We start from the raw sequence: 19,514 nt of genomic DNA on the forward strand, positions 1-19,514 counted from the left end.
GAGAATTCGAAGAAAACGCTTTTTTTATAATCGTGAGAACGTTTTTTGGGGTTTTTTCGGGGGAAAATGATCAGAAATCAAGGTTTTCGGCGTGAAATTCGAGTATTTTTGGTTTTTAAATGAGAAAACTCGAGAAAAATGGGAAAATTAGCAGTAAAAAGTATTGATAAAACACAAAAAAGCTTAAAAACCGAAGAGAAATTCAAATTTCCGCCGGAAAAGTCAAACTGAGCGGATTTGAGGCGATTTTATCAGGCAAAACTGCGGTTACTACTAAATTATTGATTAAAAATTCAATTTTTCACTCGAAAATCCAAAAAAACTACTGAAAAACCTACAAAAATCGAAAGAAATGAAGAAAAATGCGAAAAAACGAATAAAATTTAAATGGTTTGCTCGTCGGGTGTGGCGCCCAGTACGCAAACACCCTCACGTCAAAATGCACAGAAACAGATTTCAGTGAGAAACAAATATTTGTTTTAATGGATTTTCGGTGATTTTACGAATTTTTCGGTGAATTTTATCGAATTTCTTTTCAAAAAATGTTAAATTCGTGCATAAATTCGCAAAACTAGTAGAAAAATGAGTCTTTGACAACTTTACATGAAAAATTTCCTAAAATTCACCTGAAAATTCGCAGAAAAGCTATTGGAATCGGAAAAACGTGATCAAGAAACATGGAAAAAATCCAGTTGGACCAACAAACTTTGAGAGCCGATGAGTCGACATCACGACAGTTGTTCTCCGCGAATACTCTCACTTTTTTTGATTCTTTACAAATTTCCGAATGATTTATAACCTCCTACTAAATATTTGTGATGAAATAGTGATGAGCCGGAGCATCTGCCGAGTTGTAAAAGTGAATCAGCAGAACATTTCTGAGCAAAAAGTTGTAAAAGTGACTGTCTGTTGAGAAACTAGCAGAAAAACTAAGAAAATTGGGGGGGGGGGGGGAAAGGAGCGGATAATTAGAGTTTTTTATGGCTGTGCGCCTCCAAAAACTTCACATTTTCCTTCTTTTTCAAGTGGATATTCCCCCAATGTTGGGGACCACTTTTTTATTCTTTTTTTTTGAGTTTTTCGGATTAGGCTTAAGCTTAAGCTTGGACTTAGGCTTAGGATAAAGCTTAGGCTTGGGCTTACACGTAGTGTCAAGTTGTCCCATAACGGCTTGATCTACAAAAAATGCGGGAATTTGTTCCCCAAAAAATGTGGAGTCAGCACGTTCTTAACCATGCGAAATAAGTTGAGAACTCTGCGTCTAAGTTCCCGCATTTTTTTGTAGATCACAACGAAATGGGGCATTCTGACACCATGTGGGCTTAGGCATAGGCTTAGGCTTTCTAAAGTAGTTGGAGAAAATTGTTTATTTTGGAAGAAAACTTCTAAATGTGTAAACTTTAGTGGGGGAAAAACTAGAAAAGTTATGGGGAACTTCCAGCATTTGGAGAATAATTCTAGAAAAAAAAGTATAATTTTTATGGAAAAATCGAAAAATTTCACTACTTTCTACAAAAAAAAAACCGAAAAATCCGGAAAAAAATCTGATTTTCTTTCGGATTTTTCACAACAACCTAAAACAAAACTTTGGATAATCGAAAAGAAAGGTCAAATCCGCGACAAGACCCTAAAATTCGCATAGTTTGTAGGCTGAGCCTAAACGAATATGGTAATGCTCCACACACATGATGATTTATTACTGTAGTTTTGAATATGATGAAGAACAATTAGGACCCCCAGCAGCCAGCTGTCCAAAAAGACCTTGAATGACGAAGTGGTAGAAGTGGTGGAGGAGGAGGAATAAGAAAATAATGATGGGGGGGATAAAAAAAAGTGCAGAAAACTAGAACGATTAGTAATAAATCGGAGAAAAATTGCAACTTACCAGAGTAAAAAAACAAACGCCATATTAGTCAATTCCAACTTTAGAACTTTATACTTATTACCCAGTTGCCAAAAAAAAAATTTTTTTAAACTATTTTTTTTCTCAAATTGGTGCAATTTTGGTGTAAAAATTGAATTTTTTAAAATTGCAACCAGGCAATAAATATGACAAAAAATCTAATATTTTTCTTTTTACAAAAAAAAACATTAAAAAAAAAAACATACCTGCTTAACCCTCAAAACTCCAACAGACGACTGCTTTGAGTCCTTATCAGTGGTCACATAGAAATAATCAGATTCTTCGGATAATTGATAAGTGAACACATTATCCTTCGCCTCCTCGTCCGCATCAAAAGCTGAGAAGCTCATTACAGCTGCTCCGATTGGAGCAGTTTCTTCCACGGAGCCTTCGTAGCGGGTCTGGAAGAAATTTACATAAAGAGTGCGGGGCTACAAGCTTTTTGAGCTAGGCTACAAACTACAAAGTTGATAGATGCATAGACTACAAACTACAAAGTTAGTAGATGTCTAGACTACAAACTACAAAATTTTTGTTTAAATTTTGTGCCGGATTGTAGTTAGTTTTAGTGGCTGCCAATACTTACTTTACTTTGATACTTTGATGTCCGAGACACTACAAGCCAGGGGTGGCAAACGATTTTTTTCCGGCAAATTGGCAAATTACCGGAACCGAAATTTCCGGCAAATTGACAGACTGGCAAATTGCCGATTTGCCGAATTTGCCGGAAAAACGGCACTTGCCATTTTTGTCAAATTGTGGTTTTGCACATTTTTTTCTGAAAATATCCGGCAAACACCAAATCGGCAATTTGCAGAAAATGAAAATTTCCGGCAAATCGGCAATTTGCTACAAATGAAAATTTCCGGCAAGTCGGCAAACCGACAATTTGCCGAAAATGAAATTTTCGAGCAAATGAGCAATTTGCCAGAATTAAAAATTTCCGGCAAATCGGCAATTTGCCGAAATTGAAAATTTCCGGCATTTTACCGATTTACCGATTTTTCGAAAACTTCAAACCAGGTAACTTGGCGATTTGCCGTTTTGCCGGAAATTTCAAACCCGGTAGTTTGCCCATTTGCCGAGCTGCCGGAAATTTCAAACCCGTCAATTTGTTGATTTGCCGATTTGCCGGAAATTTGAAAGCCGGTAGTTTGCCCATTTGCCGAGCTGCCGGAAATTTCAAACCCGGCAATTTGTTGATTTGTCGATTTGCCGGAAATTTTTAATTCCGGCAATTTACCAATTTGCCAGCTCTGGTTCTGGCCTTACTACAAACTACACCTTCCCTTCTAGCCTCACCAAATCATACTCACTTTCTCAAAGAATGGTGCATTATCATTCATATCCGTAACCTTAATTGTCACATTTGCAAAACCCTCCCGCGATGGGACACCTCTATCATTTGCCCGAACTTCGATGATGAACTCCCTCTCGGAACTGATCTCCCGATCCAGGGAACGCTGAAAATTTATCTAGTATCAACAAAAAATGTAAGTTTTTCCTACCATTGCGAAGATCTTTCCGGTGTTCTGATCGATTCGGAATACCGACTCTCCATTAATCAGCTTATTCCTCACAATTCCATATTCGATATTCGCGTTTTCTGTCGTCGGATCGTCAAAGTCTCGGGCCTGCACGTCCATGAAGTAGACACCGTCGGAATCTGAATTATTATAGGTCTAAGGAGGCTTGAAGTGAAAAGAGGTCTTACGAATTGGCTCCCGATTCTCCTCAATATATCCGAAAAGTCGTTCAGGGAATATCGGGGAGTTGTCATTGATATCTCGGACATTCACCTGGAAGAAAGTAGTACGATCTATGCGGCTTTCTCGGAAATTCAAACAATTAATGCAATATTTCGATAGTTTTCACAATGCCTTAAACGCGACCTAGATCTAGGCCAAAAAGTAGGTATTCCAGGCCGGCTTAGCTGGCACAAAAAATTTGATGAACTTACCTAAAGTAATGAATACCACGTGTGTTATATCCAAAATGTAAATTTCTGAATTGCCGAAAAAATAAATCCCTTCACGTTTTTACAAGTTCCCAAGAAGTTTTACGCGGTAATATTTCTATTCATTGCTATAGTTTTTCTATAGTTTTTACAATCAAATGTCTTAAATCATAGTGACTATTTACTAGGGTAAGATAGTTGGTACATTGCGAACAATACTATGTGCCAAATTTCGTAGCCGTCCCCCAGTTTATGACCCAAATCTCGTTTTTTTTGTGGTTTCCTTACCTGCACATCTGCATATCCCACCAATCCATTCCCATCATCATCAATCGCCTGAACCACAAAATTCCATGACGGAACTCCTGCCGGAGGATCTCTATCCAACGCCTTGACCAACTCAATTGTCCCCGAATACTTTCCAATTCGAAACACTTCATCAGCTCCCTGCCCTTCAAGCCTGTACACTATCCTACTGCTCTTCTCATCCTGATCAGCATCCGTCGCGTGAACATTGAACAGAACCTTCGGAATATCCACGTCCTCCTCGATGACTGTAGTCGCGTACTTTTGCTGCTCGAACTGTGGAGCATTGTCATTAACATCCTCGATGTGAATGTAGACATTGGTGGTAGCGTTGTGGCGTCCATCAGAGGCGATAAGGACTAGGTGGTATTGATCGGAAGCTTCAAAGTCTAAGGGTTCCTTGACGAATATGGTACCGGAATCTGTTCGGACGCCGAAGGGGATCCGTCCACCACCGGCTCCGATGAGGTGATAGCGGAGGTTGGAATCTGGAATTATAACTGTATGAGTCTTTTATCATCTAGTTGACTACAAACTACAAAGCCTTGTACTACTTACGTTTATCCAAATCATGTGCCTTGATAGTGATAACATCATGACCCTCTCCCTCCGATTCCTTAACCCTTCCGATATACTTTTGCTCCTCAAACGATGGAGCATTGTCATTAACATCATTGATAACTATTTGCACCTTCACATTGTCTGAAAATATTATAATTTGTAGTCAGAAGCCTAACTTCCAGTCAAACCCTTATTCGGCCCATTTGCTCCTGGCAGTGCTGAGACGGAACGATCACTGGCCTCCACCGTCAAAATGTACATGTCGATCTTTTCGCGGTCAAACTTTTCATTGGGGAATATTTCGCCGGTGAGCTCGTCGATTCGAAAATGTTTCGTTTCTTCGCCATTCGCTTCGCCTACAATTCGGTAGTGTACTTCGTTTTGTGGACCATCGGAGTCTGTGTCGATTGCTTTCACAGTGACGATGGGTTTTCCGTTTGTTCTGGAATTTCAGGAAACGTTGAGGATGTGACTATCATTACTATTATGGGGCTTTCAAGTAGTGTCAGAAAATTAAAAAGTGTAGAAAAATAACGTCACAACTGTATTAAAATACATTTTAAAAAACATGTATGAGTTGTGACGTCATAAATGTATTTAAATACATGTTGCCACACTACTTGAATAGCCCCATAAGAATACACCATAGTTTGTATCTTATGTAGTCTTTGTGGTCTGTGACGTCACACTAAACTTCACTAAAAAATTGTGGGCGGGGTCCGCACCCCCCCCCCCCCTTCGTGGTGAGACCCTTCGAAAATATTTAGGCGTGGAATTTAAATTTTTTCAGAAAATCTTTTGCCGGGATAATAAAATTTTCTGAGGAAAATTTTGTGCCGGGAAATTCGAATTTCCTGAGAAAAATTTTTTGAGAAAATTTTTCAGCGTAAAATTCAAATTTTTAAAGAAACTTTTTTGGGGGGAATTCAAACTTTCTGAGAAAAAAACATTGGAGGGAAATTTGAATTTTTGCTGAACCATTTTGGCAGGAAATTCAAATTTCCTGATAGTGAGAAATTTTTTGACGGTAAATTCAAATTTTTTAAGAAATGTATGGAGGGAAATTAAAATTTTCAGTGAGAATATATTGGCGGGATATTCAAATTTTCTGACTTTTGGCTTATAACTACATTAAAGGTGAAGTAGCGTCAGTGGGGAAATTGCTTTAAAACATGCCTATGGTACCACAATGACCAAACATCATTGTAAAAAAATTCAAAAAAAATTTCTAAATTTTATATGGTTTTTTGAAAATTGAAAAAATCTCAGTTTTTGCCTAATTCCTATTTGAATTACCGCCAATTGGATTTGTTCGATGGAGCGCGCTTGCACGTTTTTAAATTTATTTATTTTATTTATTGTTATTTTCCACCGATTTTTAATGTTTTCGGTGTATTTTTGCTTGAATATTAGAGAAAAAGTCAAAATAAATGCAAATTTTCGATCAAAAAGCACGCTTACAGGCGTAAATCAGTGAAATTAATTAATTCAGGTTCGAAATCGTTTAAAAGCGTTACTTTTTCATTTTTGCGCCTGTCAGCGTGTTTTTAATCGAAAATTTGCATTTATTTTGACTTTTTCTCTAAAATTCAAGCAAAAATACACCGAAAACATTAAACATCGGTGGAAAATAACAATAAATAAAATAAATAAATTTAAAAACGTGCAAGCGCGCTCCATCGAACAAATCCAATTGGCGGTAATTCAAATAGGAATTAGGCAAAAGCTGAGATTTTTTCAATTTTCAAAAAATCATATAAAATTTAGAAATTTTTTCTGAATTTTTTTTTATCATGATACGTGTTTTAAAGCAATTTCCCCACTGACGCTACTCCACCTTTAAAATCCGAAACCCACTTCTCCAAATGCTCATTCGGCGTCATTTCCTCATCAATTGTCCCTGTGAACAGGTCGACCGTGAATTGAGGCACCACATCGTTCACATCCCGAACCTCTACCACAAATGTCTTCGTAGAAGCCACCCGGGATGTCATGTCCTGAAAATCAAACACACACACATTTTTTTCCTGGATCGTAGGCACCCCTACCGTAGCCGTGAGTGTCAGGGTGTAATTGTTGACTTGCTCATAATCCAGACCCTCCATAATCACCACTTCGACCCACTCATTCCCATTTTCAAATTTATTAAATTGCCGGAACTTGGACTCTGCCTTATTCCCAGGACCCCCAGAAGCTGTCAACTTGTAGATGACATCACTATTCCTGGAGTCTCCAGAAGAAACCGCGCGGCATCTCAAGATCACTTTATTCAACTCCACGTTCTCGTCTACAGTAATCCCTGGCTTGCAGTCCGGGGATGTCTGCCATTTTGGCGCCTTTTGTTGTTTGTCTAGCACATTCAATGTGACTTGAGCACTGGACTGTAAGGCTTCTGGGATGCCATTATCATCGGCTATCACGTTAAATATAAACTTTTGAGTCTTCATAGGAATCGGCTTGATCAATGTGATCTCCCCGGATCTTCTGTTCACCAACTCGAAAAAGTCCAGATCATTCTGATGTTCTTCTCCAGCAGTTGTATCGATTTCCAGGGAATATGTGATTTCAGCATTGTGAGCTGCGTCGTTATCAAATGCAAATACAGTGATCACAGATGTCCCTACAGCTTCAAATCTGGACACTGATGTTTCATAGGAAGGTCGTTCGAATTGTGGGGAGTTATCATTGATGTCGACGACTTCCACAGAGAACTGACAGAAGCCAATAAGTGGGCGGTCACCACGATCAGTTGCCTGGAAAATTGGAAATCATTGATTTCAACATTAAACTATCAACAAAAAAAAGTGAGAATCGAGAATACAAGTTTGACTAACATTTATTGATTTGGTAAGCAAGTTTTAAACAGAATTTTGAGCGCAATTTTTCTTCCACTGTTGTTTTGTAGTCTATTCAATATACTGAGACTACAAACTAGACTACAAAATACAAACTACAAAACATGGCTCACGTCACAAAACCATATGCATTCTTATTTCATATTAATTAAGTTTGAATGCTATTTGTTATGATAAATCTCAAAACTACAGACTGAAAGTTTCAACTACCAACTATAAACTATAAACTACAAACTACAAACTACAAACTAAAAACTAAAAACTACAAACTACAAACTAAAGCCTACACACTACACTCTGCACACAATTACAAACTTCAATTTGCAAAGTCAGAAGTTTTGATAAATTTCGAGATAGCGATTTAAAAAAAGAAACTTTTATTGCTTGCACGTTGTTGCAAACAAACTACAAACTACAAACTACAAGCTACAAGTTAAAGCCTACACGCTACACTCTGCACACTACAAACTAGAATTCCAACAGTTAACCCCCAATGGCAATTTATATTTTAAACCCTTTTAGGTAATAACGTTATTGGTTTAAGATAGTGGCTTGTGCCTACAGACTACAAACTACAATGTAGTGGTTGTGCTATCGAATACATTGAATATGAAGTACTTTTCCAACTTTTTTTAAATAATCAAATTATAGCTCGATTTGTTATGCCTAAACCTAAAAATGTGTAGCTTTAAATCCTACTAGAAAGTTGCACAGTTTGTACACCTATTGTAGTTTGTAGTTTATATTTTGTACCCACCTTAACAGTAACATCCTCCCTGGGCCGTGTCTCCCTATCAAAAACAACATGTGGAGAAGGTGTTAGTACTCCGGTCTGTCTATCAATCACGAAAGCTTTTCGGCTTTCAGACTGTGTATAATATAGTGAATATACAATATCCCCATTGGCCGAAGAATCATCATCAGTCGCTTCAACCTTTACAATAGTTGGAGGATCGGTTTTATAGGTTCCCTCCATGATTTTCGCAATATCGGAGTACTTGGCGCAGTCTGAATAGGTAAATTTTGATGAAAAATTGAAAGTTGAAAACTGAGGCACCTGGAAACTCTGGCTTATTATTATTAACATCCTCTATTCCAATTAGCAACGTGGCATACGAGGTATGTGTCTTCGATGGGTACACACAACAACTCCCATCATCCTGCACAATTACAGTCAGATTAATCGGGTTCTCAGCTTCAGCCAAATCGGCTGCTGAAACTCCATGTCTCAGCTTAACCAAGCCAGTGTGCTCGTCGATTGAGAATAGGTTCATTTTTTGCGTAGATCGGCCGTTTTTATCCATAAATGAGTAGGTCACCTCGTCGCGGTCGGCGTCACGGGCCTGAATTTTTTGAATTGAAGTATATGTTATGAGATGATTGATATTCAATTCGGCATATTGCCTGTTTTTGCCGATTTTCCGAAAAATTCAATTTTCGGCAAATTACCGGTTTGTCGATTTGCCGGCAATTTCTAACTTTGGCAAATTGCCGATTTACCGTTTGCCGGAAATTTCACTTTTTGACAAACTGCTGGTTTGCCGATTTGCCGAAAAATTCAATTTTCGGCAAATTGCCGGTTTTTCGATTTGCCGAAAATTTCAATATTGGGCAAATTGCCGCTTTGCCGATTTGCCGAAAATTTCAATTTTCGTCAAATTGCCGCTTTGCCGATTTGCCGAAAATTTCAATTTTCGGCAAATTGCTGGTTTGCCGATTTGCCGAAAATTTCACTTTTCGTCAAATTGCCGCTTTGCCGATTTGCCGGAAATTTCATTTTTCGTCAAATTGCCGCTTTGCCGATTTGCCGGAAATTTCATTTTTCGTCAATTCGCCGATTTGCCGGAAAAAATCGTTTGCCGTCCACGCCTGATTTCCTACTCACCTGTATCTGAATAACCGGCGTTCCACCCTGAGCATCTTCAGCCACAAAAGCGGTATATTGGCTCGTCGGCAGGAAAACAGCACTCTCGTCATTCGTATTCTCAGTTCGAATATGTATCATTGCACTGCTGCTCAACGACACGGGCTCCCCGTGATCACGGGCGGTCACATTAAATCGATAAACAAAATGACGCTCGTTCAGTTGATCAGCGTCCAGGCGAACTTTTGCACTGATTTCTCCGTTTGAGTTAATGGAGAAGTTATGATTATCAACGGAATAGGTGATACGTGAGTTGTCCCCAGTGTCCTTGTCAACTGCGGTCACTGGAAAATTTAAATTTCAGTTTTTCGTGTTGGAAAATGACACCAACCTAGTAGTTTTTCGTAGATTTTAGTATAGAACCTTTGGTTGAGGCCTAACGACTACAAACTACAAATTTTGTTGTTTTTAATTGGTTTGTAGTTTGTAGTTTTTGTAGTTCTTGTAGTCTCTAGTCGCCCACCTAGAGACTACAAACTATACAAGTTATCTGAAATTGTTTGCAACATGTTTTAAATCAGGTTAAAAGCGGTAAACTAAAATTCTTTCTGCAAACTACAAACTACAAACTACAAACTATAAAGTACCAACTACAAACTACAAAGTATAATGCTTACTCCTATTTCGAATTAATTTAGTTTCCACGTTGTTGCATAATTATAAAACTGCAATCTAAAAACCACAATCTATAATCTGCAAACTACAAACTACAAACTACAAACTAATAACTGTAAACTACAAACTACAAAATACAAACTACAAACTAAAAACTACAAACTGAAAGGTCTATTTTTCTTTCAAGATGATGGGAATTTTTATTTTGTACTAGGCCTGCCAGTTTTTCTGTAATGAAACTAACAATAACTACAAACTACAAATTGCAAACTACAAACTACAAACTACAATTCACAAAGTCAGATTCTTGTCAATTTCAGGACACTGATCCCACGTGGAACTTATATAGTTTAAATGTTGTTGCAGAATTATGCAACTAAAACTAAAAAAATATAAGCTGTAAATTACAAACTACAAACTACAAACCATAAACTACAAACTACAAACTACAAACTACAAACTACAAACTACAAACTACAAACTACAAACTACAACCTGCAAACTATAGGTTTTCTAGTAATTTTCAATGGAATTTTTCAACTAAAATGTTTTTTTCGCAAAAAGCCAAACCTTTCAAAATAGTCTGATTCAATGGAATATCTTCTCTAACTTGTGCTGTATACAATGGCCTTGTAAATGTAGGTACATTATCATTGACGTCATCTATTCGAATCGTCAAATCCACGTGGCTTTCCCTATTATCCTCCCGTGCAGTCACTTTAAGCTTGTGCAATTTTGGAAGAGCTGGATCATCGAAGTCCAAAAGACGTGTCAAATGAATTATTCCAGTTGATGGGTCGATTCGGAACCATTTTGTCTCATCTTCCGGGGTGTCTCCCTCCAAGGAATAGGTTATTGGGCCTTTAGACCGCCCGTCTTCGAAGGATCGGAATGATTGGGCTTTCACGTCTACCACGCTGGAAATGGAAGAATTTGTGCGGGAATTGAGATCAAAATTAAAGAAAACGATCGAAAATTGAGAGAGTAAGAGGGTTTTTGAAAATTTGATTTTTTTGGCACTTTTTCACACCCATCTAATTCGGTTAGCTATTGCGTTTTTTTGCAGATTTTTAAGAAAACTATAGTAAAATCTTGAAAACTTGATAAAATTACACGTACTAGTTATGAATTAAAAGAAAATCTGCATTAAAAAATCAGATCAAATTATTTTTTGGAAAAATTTCAAACCGCTCTAGTTTTGTCAATTTATAGTTTTTTTTTTAATTTTCGAAACTTAAATATTTGAAAATGTTTGAAAATTGTATGTTTTATGCTATAAAATGCTATAAAAAATTATACAAAAATTTTAGAAAAAAAAATCGTTAAGAATCAAAAACAATTTTTTTTTTGAAATTTCAAATCCCTCTAATTCTGTTATTCTTCTAGATTTTTACATAATTTTTTCGATAAAACAGTCAAAAAAAAATTCAAATTTGAATAAAATGTTACCAAGTAAATTTCGTTTTTTTTTATTCATGTTAGTTTTAAATCGCTCTAATTTTGCTAGTCTCCCAGATTTTTGAATAATTTTTTTTGTAAAAAAAATGTGGAGATTCTTTTAAAATAATGCTTGATTGATTCAAATAAAACCTAATCAAATTATAAAATAATTTCAATTTTTAAAAATTGCAGTGTTGGAAAAAAACATTTTTTTTCGGAAAAAAAATTTAAATTCTAAAATTTTCAAATTACTGTAACTTTCTTTGTACTCACTATTTTCAGTCATTTTTGACTCAAAATAAAGGAAATTAAGTTTTCTTGAAAATGTATACAATATTTCTAAAAAACCAACCTATAGTCCACCAAATTATCCTCTGAAACCGTGACTTCATACTCTTGTTTCGCAAATTGCGGCGGCCGTTCATCAGCTAAAATCTCCAAAATCGCAACTTCAGAAAGCTGTGAGGTAGTATTATCAGATGGCGATAAATCCATAGCTTGAGCTGATATACGGTAGGTATCACCACGTTCATATTTACTCCATCCAGTACGTACAACACCAGATTTCGGGTCAACTATGAAGGATCCGGCGGCTGGAAAATTGATTGATTTTTATGAAAAATTGTGATAATGTTAAAATTTGAAAAATTCTGGACATTTTGTATTAAAAAATAAAGGAATATCTTGAAAATTGAGAAAGTTATAAGAGTTTGAAAATTTTGAGAAAAAATTTTCAAAAAAAAAATTAATAATTTTTTTCCCAATTTTTTAAATTTCAAAAAAAAACATACGTATAACATCAATAGTTTTATAAAGAACATTTGAATCTCCATCTCCATGTTCATCTCTAGCCACAAATTGATAGACTATACGTCCAATTGTCGGGTTCAATGGGACCACTGCGAGCATCGGGAGCGGCGAATTCACGAAGCTCGGGGGCTCATCAATGTCTGCCACGTGGATTCTGATGGTTTGGGTGCGGGCTGAAAAATATTTGAAATCAATTTTTATACAGAAACTTTCATTTTTTTCAATTTTTTTTTTCGAAAAAAAAATCGAAAAAAATCTTGAAAAATTTTTTTTTTTCAAAAATTTAAGGTTATTTTTTTCTGATTTTTTGCTGATTTTTTGATATATTGTGTATAGCTGTCATGTATATATATATATATATATAATATTATCAACATCATAAATCCGTTCCATATCCTCCCTCCCATCTTTCCTTATCAATGGGAAAAAACCAGCCTGATAAACTTGATATTTGGGGTACAAAACTAGACATTTTCGCCGTCCCTAGCGATTTTAGTCATCTTTTTTGCATGTTTCTGAATGTTTTTTCATTTTTATAATATTTTTGTTGTAAAGTCTTATCAATATAAAAGGAAAAAAAATTTTAAAAAAATTTTCTTTTGAAATTTTTTTTTGGAAAATTTCTAAATTTCAAAATTCCATACTTCACCTACTTTAAATAATTTTTCTTGGAATTTCAATGTACTAATAAATTAAATTTATCCAAAAAATTTGTGCAAAACTATAATAAAACACAATTTTAAAAAATCCAAAAATTAAAAAAACAATTTTTCGAAATTTTCCTCAAAAACCGCAAATTTTTCTCTTAAAATTACCCTTAACTCATAAAATTTTCAGATCTCTTTCCCGTCAAGCCATGCGTTATTATTTCCTTATTCTCCTAATCATATCAACCATCCTTATCACTTTAACCGTAACCGCGCCAGACAGAAAATCCAAAAACTCGGAAAAATCCGACGACGAAGAATTATCAAATCTTCAAATTCAAGTCAATGCTCCAGATGGAAAGGGTTTTGTGCATTCAGCGGTAAACTAGACTACAAACTACAAATCTGGTTAGACTACAAACTACAATTTTCCAGCTGCCAATTGAAGCCCGAGCTCACGGAGCCCGTTTGCACGGTGGACAATCGAAACCAAGTATTGGAGATGATGTACTAATTCCATTTGATGATCCAAATTTTGAATAGAAAATGCATAATAAATTGACTACAAACTACATTTTTGGCTTTTATGCTGTGAAAATGCCCAGAAAATCGATTTGTAGAAGTCTATGTATCTTTAAAATTGTTTACAATAACTTATTGGAAAAAAGAAAATTCAGCTGTGAGGGTTCGAACCCCGGTGTTGTGCGCGGTAAGTGTTGTGCAAAAACCCACTAGGCCACGCGGACAATTTTTCGAAAAATTCCAGAATATGGATTTCCAGATGTCTAAATGATTTTGAACTGTAGTTTACAGTAAATTCAGTTGTTAAAAAAATAATTCCGGGTAGGTGGACTCGAACCCCGGTGTTATGTGTGGAAGGTGTAGTGCCGAAACCCACTAGGCCATCCAACATTTTTTTAGGAACGTTCGAGAAAATGGATTTCCAGATGTCTATGTGAATTTAAAATTGCTTTCGTAACTAATTACAGCAAGAGAAAGAATATGTATCGCATGGGGGTTCGAACCCCGGTGTTGTGCTCGGTAGTTTTTGCGAAAACCCACTAGGCCACGCGGACATTTATATGAAAAACTTTAGAAAAACTTGACTTTTATCGTTTTATACTCCTTTTTTGCTTTTCTTAAGGTGTTTTAACAAAAATTTAGGAGGTATTTCCAATTAAAATCATGCTTTTTCAGTAAAAAGCAAAGCCCCCGCCGTTCAATATCATCCATTTTAATCCCAATATTTGTTTGTATTACCATATGCTTTCACTTATGAATATGCGCGCGCACGCAGACATATGCTCTATTGTTTTGTGTGTTAATCCAATTGACGAGATAGTATGGGCAAGCGGGGAGACGCAGAGTGAGATAGCTGCACAGTGGGAGTACTGGTACTGAACAGATTGCAAAAGTTCTTTATCATTACAAAAAGTATCCCGAACTACGAACCATAAACGAAAACTGCGAAAATATCTAATAAAAAATACATTTGGCGAGTTTTCCGAAAAATGTCCGAGTGGCTCAGTTGGATTTCGGACAAAACCCCCTTTGCGCTCACAACACCGGGGTTCGAGACCACCGAAGTGCAAATAGTTTTTTTATTTTTTGAGGTTATCATCTAACCTATTTAAAATGTGTTCTAGTCTTTAAATTTGTGGTTTTTTCCCACTTTTTTTTTGAAAACCACCCTCTCTTGAGCCTCTCCCTAAAAGGTGGTGACACCCAATTTACCAAAAGTAGCTCCAATTCCGGCTCACTCACTTGTCATTTAGAAACGAGGAGCAGATGGTTTTTAAGGCGAGTGGTTGAGGGGCTAAGGATTGATGATGGTGCAACTGACACCTAATTTGGGATTTCGAGAGAGAGAGTAATCCCTCTTACGCTTCACTTGGTTGAGGCTAAACAAACAGCTGTAGTTTGTAGGGAATTTTGAAAAAAAAACAACACTGTAGTTTGTAGTCCCTGAGCCTCAACCAACCCGATTTCCGCGCAATAAAGCCCGGAGATGAAGATGAATCGGGGGCTTATGTCATGGAAAACAAGCGGTCGGCGGGAAAAAAGGAGCCGATGGCTCCGTTTTGTCGCCTTTTTGCATAATGTATTTGAAGTAATAAGCACAATTATGGTGGAAAGTGGTCCGGAAAATCACAAAAACAATGGTTGAGGCTCAGGGACTACAAACTACAAATGGGCTGAGCCTCAACCAGGTTTTGGAATTTTTCAGAACCGATACAAATTTTTTTTTTAATTTGTCTTGAATTTGCATATGTTTTCTTAAATATTAAATCGACACCATATTTGGCTCAGCTGGGATGGATCGAGGATTTCGAGGATTGCGAACTACAAACTACAAACTACAAACTATAAACTACAAACTATAAACTACAAACTACAAAAAAACCTCTAATTTCGGAGTGAATATGAAGCATCAATTAAAAAAATATTTTGTGTAAAAATCCCAGACTACAAACTACAAACTACAAACTAAAAACTAAAAACTACAAACTACAGTTTTTCTGCAAACTTTAATTTCAGAAACTTTTTTTTTGTTGAAAAAACCTAAATTGTTGAATTTTTTGAAAATCTAAATTTAAACTTTCAAATAATTTTGGAAGAAACAAAATTTAAAATATTATCCAAAAAAAAAAGAAAAAATTACAATTTCAATTACCCGCCAAAAAATTTAAAACTCAATATTTAATCTTCCCTGCAATTTTTTTTTCGAAATAAAAATTTCAATTTTTTTTGTCTCAAACTTCAAGAGTACTTGGTTGAGGCTCAGTGACTATAAACTACAAAAGTGACCCCTTGAAATTGTCCTTTTTGGTCCCCTTACTTGCACAAGTATCAATTAAAAATCGTGAGGGTTCATCTTGGAGTATGCCCCCCCATCCAGTCCCTTTCAACGTAATTGTATTAGGATCTTGTCCTGTGTTGGTCTCTGGAGACCCCACCGAGTGACCCTTTAACTGACTGACATCCGGAAAATGTTGACGACGGATGGTGGGTGCTTCAAGATGCAATTTGATTAGCCAACAACCATCATCATCTCAAAACTCCAAATTCCAAATCAAAATTGCATCGCAGACAGACGTATGTTGGCCTTGAAACTAGTCAGTATAGTTAGTTACAAAAATTTAAAAAAAATTGGTGGCACTGGGGTTCGAACCCTGGAGCTGTGGGTGGTAGCTTTTGCAAAAAACCCACTAGGCCACCGGGACAATTTCTTGAAAAATTCCAGAAAACGGATTTCCAGAAGTCTATGCTCCTTGAAACTAGTCAGTATAGTTACCAATAATAAATAAAAAGAATTGGTGGCACGGGGGTTCGAACCCCGGAGCTGAGGTTGGAAGCTTTTGCAAAAAACCCACTAGGCTACCGGCGCACTTTTTTTTTGAAAATTTTTTGAAAACTCAAAATTTTAAATTTTAAATTTTATTCCCTCCTATTTTTGTCCACAAAATTAACTTTTTGGAAACTAGGTCACACTACAAACTACAAAACCTACAAAATTTAAGCCAAATTTACTTCTAACCTTCAAGTTTTCCGCATCCCCCGCTTTTCCTAAATTTTTGGTTGAGGCTGTCCTCCTACAAACTACAAATTCCTAAATTTCCCTTTTCCAAAAGAAGTAATGATGATTGATGACACGTGGCACCCCGCCCCGACCCTCCGCAACGGACACCTAATTTAGATCAATGAGGTCCGAGCAGGTGGCCCTAACGTGATTGACGGGGAGACTACAAACTACAATGTTTGCACAGCCTCAACCAAGTGTTGATTAATATGCACAATTTTTGAATACTGGGATTTGATTGGAATTTTTTTTGATTTCAAAAAAAATTTTTTTTTTGAATTTTTAAAAGAAAATTTCCAAAATTTTTAGAGGTCTATATGCTTGTGAACTATTAGTATAGCATTTAACAACAAAAAAAAATTCGTGGCATGGGGGCTCGAATCCCGGAGCTGTAAGTGGTAACTTTTACCAAAACCCACTAGGCCACGCGGGCACTTCTTTGAAAAATTCGGGAAACTTGTTTTCAGGCTTTTATCTAATATTATATGAGCAGTATAGAATTTAACAACAAAATAAAAGAAAGTTCAGGGCAGTGGGGCTCGAACCCCGGAGCTGTAAGCGCACCGCTCCTGCAAAAACCCACTAGGCCACCGGTGCATTTTTTGATATTTTTAATGTAAATTCGAAATTTTCAGTTTTTCTTGACATTTCTTGTAATATTTTCAAAAACTCACTACTCTGCAATCCATTAATAGGCACAGTTGCGATGATGGAACTAGTTTTTTCGTAGTTTAATGGCTTCAAAAGGTGAATTTTCCCGTCATCGTCGATTTTTAGCCATTCCTTGGCAACATTGATCTCTCCAATTGTTTCACCAGCAAACAAAGGAATTTTCTGACAAAAAAACTTAAGTTGGTTGAGGCTCACAGGCTACAAACTACACATATTTTCAAGCTTGGAGCAAAATTCGAAAAATTAAAATTTTTAATGGTCCATAAAAACTTGGTTGAGATCTAAACTAAAAGCTACAGATTACAGGCTACAGACTACGGGCTACAAACTACAAATTACAAGTTTTTTGCTTTTGAAAAATCCCTAGGCTTTGAGCAATACCAAACTAATGGCAGTGCTTGAAAAATGAGTTGAGGCACTTACTACAAAAATCAGCAAAAACTATAAAATACTAACTACAAACTACAAACTACATAAACTACAAATTACAAACTATAAACAAAAATGCGTTAAAATTTCAAATTAGGGGATTTGAGATACACCAACTACTTTTTCAGCAATTGTTCTAATATTTGGTTGAGGCACACAGACCACAAACTACAAAAGCTACAAACTACACATACCATATCCTTCTTCTCAATGTCCTCCATAGTCGTATTCTCCGGAATTCGAAATACAATATCATCCAGATGCCGCCGCGAACGTGATGATGTCATCGGCTCCAGCTTCTGCTCTTTTTTCACCGAAATCTCGAGCCAAGCATCGGATCTTTGTTTTTTCTGGTTTCGGGCGACCACGTGGATATGGTAGGTACCGTAACCTACTGGGAGTACGGTAGAAACTCGGCCAGAGAATTGATCAATTTTGAAAAATCGGGATGGCTCTTCAAGGTGAAAGAGGAGGGGCTCCGAGAGGTTTCTGCAAAAAAGAGATGTTGTAGTTTGTAGTGTAGACTGCAGACTACACGTTTTGAGTGAGGCTATAAAATTGTGTAGTTTGTAGTTTGTAGCCTACCTTTTTTCCACGTCAAACACCGTTGAATTGGCCGGAATTGCAGATGCGAACTTTGCGATCGATTTTTTGGATTTCAGCAGAAAATGCACATCTCCAGAGTCGATAACGTCAATGATCACTTTGGTTTGGGCAATCTGAAATTATAAAAATCGATATTTTTTAAGTTTTAACACTACAAACTACAAAAAAGTTTAGCCTCAGGTAAAGTTCGAGGCCAAACATTTGGTTGAGGCTAAACTAAAATTGTAGTTTGTAGTGTAAGGTTTGTTTGTAGTCGACAAAGTGTTGAACTACAAACTACAAACTACAAATTATAACCTACAAACTACAAACATCCTACTTGTAAGCCATATCCCCTTCCCATTTCACCTGGCTCCTCAATGCAAATTTTCGGTTTGTAGTTGTAGTTTTTATTTTGTAGTTTATAGCTTAATGTTTGCAGTTTGTAGTCCACAAATTTTCAAGTATTTAAATACTACAAACTACATTATTTTCGACACTTGCCATTTCCCCTGTCTTCTCTGTAAATGCTCCGAGAAAAATAACGTGGCGCGTGATGTCATCCTCCTCAAGCTTCTGCTTCATCATCACAATATCGACTGATTTTCCACGTGTCATCACGGAAAACGGACTGCTGTATTTACTGATTTTATCGATTTTCGAAATTGGAGAAATCACGAAATTTTTCCGATTCCTAACTGTAATCGGCTTCGAGAAAACTACAGTACTCCCGGGCTGCTGTGACGTGTATACGGTAGCATGGTATACGGTAGATAGAAAAGTTGCCGGCTGCTGGGATGTACCACGTGGATCTACATAGACGTGGAGAGTTACCAGGCGTTGGAAATTTTGCTCTTTTACGTTCAAAAATAGTTCGAAGAGCTCTCCGTGGAATTGGGTTACGGTAGTGTTGGTGATTATCTGAAATTTTTATAGTTTAGTGAGGCTAGGAGACTACAAACTACAAATATCCCGTCAAAAAACTGCCTCGAAAAATTTGAATTTCCACCTAAAACTTTTTTCAGAAAATTTGAATTTCCCGCCAAAATGTATTTTTCAGAAAATTTGAATTTCTCGCCAAAAAGTGTGTTTTTTTGAATAAAATTTGAATTTCCCGTCAAAACAATTTCCAAAAATTTAAATTTGAATTTCCCGCCAAAAAGTATTTTCTCAGAAATTTAGAATTTCCCTCCAAATTTTCTGAAAAATCAAATTTTGAATTTCGCGCCA

The 19,514-nt window shown here is 36.5% G+C and overlaps 2 protein-coding genes and 1 non-coding gene across 3 annotated transcripts in view; 1 reads left to right on the forward strand and 2 right to left on the reverse strand.

Annotated features, from left to right (window-relative positions):
* hmr-1 (Cadherin-related hmr-1) overlaps positions 1 to 19,514 on the reverse strand; it is a gene marked incomplete at both ends in the record, with an annotated part of 58,910 nt that overhangs the window by 34,776 nt on the left and 4,620 nt on the right. The window contains 19 exons of the mRNA NM_001026479.4: positions 2,110 to 2,304; positions 3,220 to 3,366; positions 3,412 to 3,569; positions 3,618 to 3,702; positions 4,149 to 4,654; positions 4,725 to 4,868; positions 4,916 to 5,169; positions 6,585 to 6,724; positions 6,776 to 7,480; positions 8,340 to 8,590; positions 8,640 to 8,925; positions 9,468 to 9,790; positions 10,692 to 11,038; positions 11,914 to 12,154; positions 12,353 to 12,544; positions 17,273 to 17,432; positions 17,894 to 18,188; positions 18,285 to 18,418; positions 18,789 to 19,205. Coding sequence (NP_001021650.1) covers positions 2,110 to 2,304; positions 3,220 to 3,366; positions 3,412 to 3,569; positions 3,618 to 3,702; positions 4,149 to 4,654; positions 4,725 to 4,868; positions 4,916 to 5,169; positions 6,585 to 6,724; positions 6,776 to 7,480; positions 8,340 to 8,590; positions 8,640 to 8,925; positions 9,468 to 9,790; positions 10,692 to 11,038; positions 11,914 to 12,154; positions 12,353 to 12,544; positions 17,273 to 17,432; positions 17,894 to 18,188; positions 18,285 to 18,418; positions 18,789 to 19,205 — 4,980 coding nt within the window. The remainder of the gene's footprint in view (positions 1 to 2,109; positions 2,305 to 3,219; positions 3,367 to 3,411; positions 3,570 to 3,617; positions 3,703 to 4,148; positions 4,655 to 4,724; positions 4,869 to 4,915; positions 5,170 to 6,584; positions 6,725 to 6,775; positions 7,481 to 8,339; positions 8,591 to 8,639; positions 8,926 to 9,467; positions 9,791 to 10,691; positions 11,039 to 11,913; positions 12,155 to 12,352; positions 12,545 to 17,272; positions 17,433 to 17,893; positions 18,189 to 18,284; positions 18,419 to 18,788; positions 19,206 to 19,514) is intronic.
* Positions 10,549 to 10,626, reverse strand: Y52B11B.2. Its single transcript, NR_050540.1, has one exon. It is a non-coding gene; the product is annotated as an Unclassified non-coding RNA Y52B11B.2 (non-coding RNA).
* Y52B11B.1 (uncharacterized protein) lies at positions 13,207 to 13,590 on the forward strand. The gene is made up of 2 exons (NM_060463.6): positions 13,207 to 13,398; positions 13,454 to 13,590. The coding sequence occupies exons 1-2, from the start codon at positions 13,228 to 13,230 to the stop codon at positions 13,559 to 13,561; spliced, it is 279 nt and encodes a 92-aa protein (NP_492864.1). The 5' UTR covers positions 13,207 to 13,227; the 3' UTR covers positions 13,562 to 13,590.

Source organism: Caenorhabditis elegans, chromosome I (assembly GCF_000002985.6).
Source record: "Caenorhabditis elegans chromosome I".
Classification (NCBI taxonomy): Eukaryota; Metazoa; Nematoda; class Chromadorea; order Rhabditida; family Rhabditidae; genus Caenorhabditis; species Caenorhabditis elegans.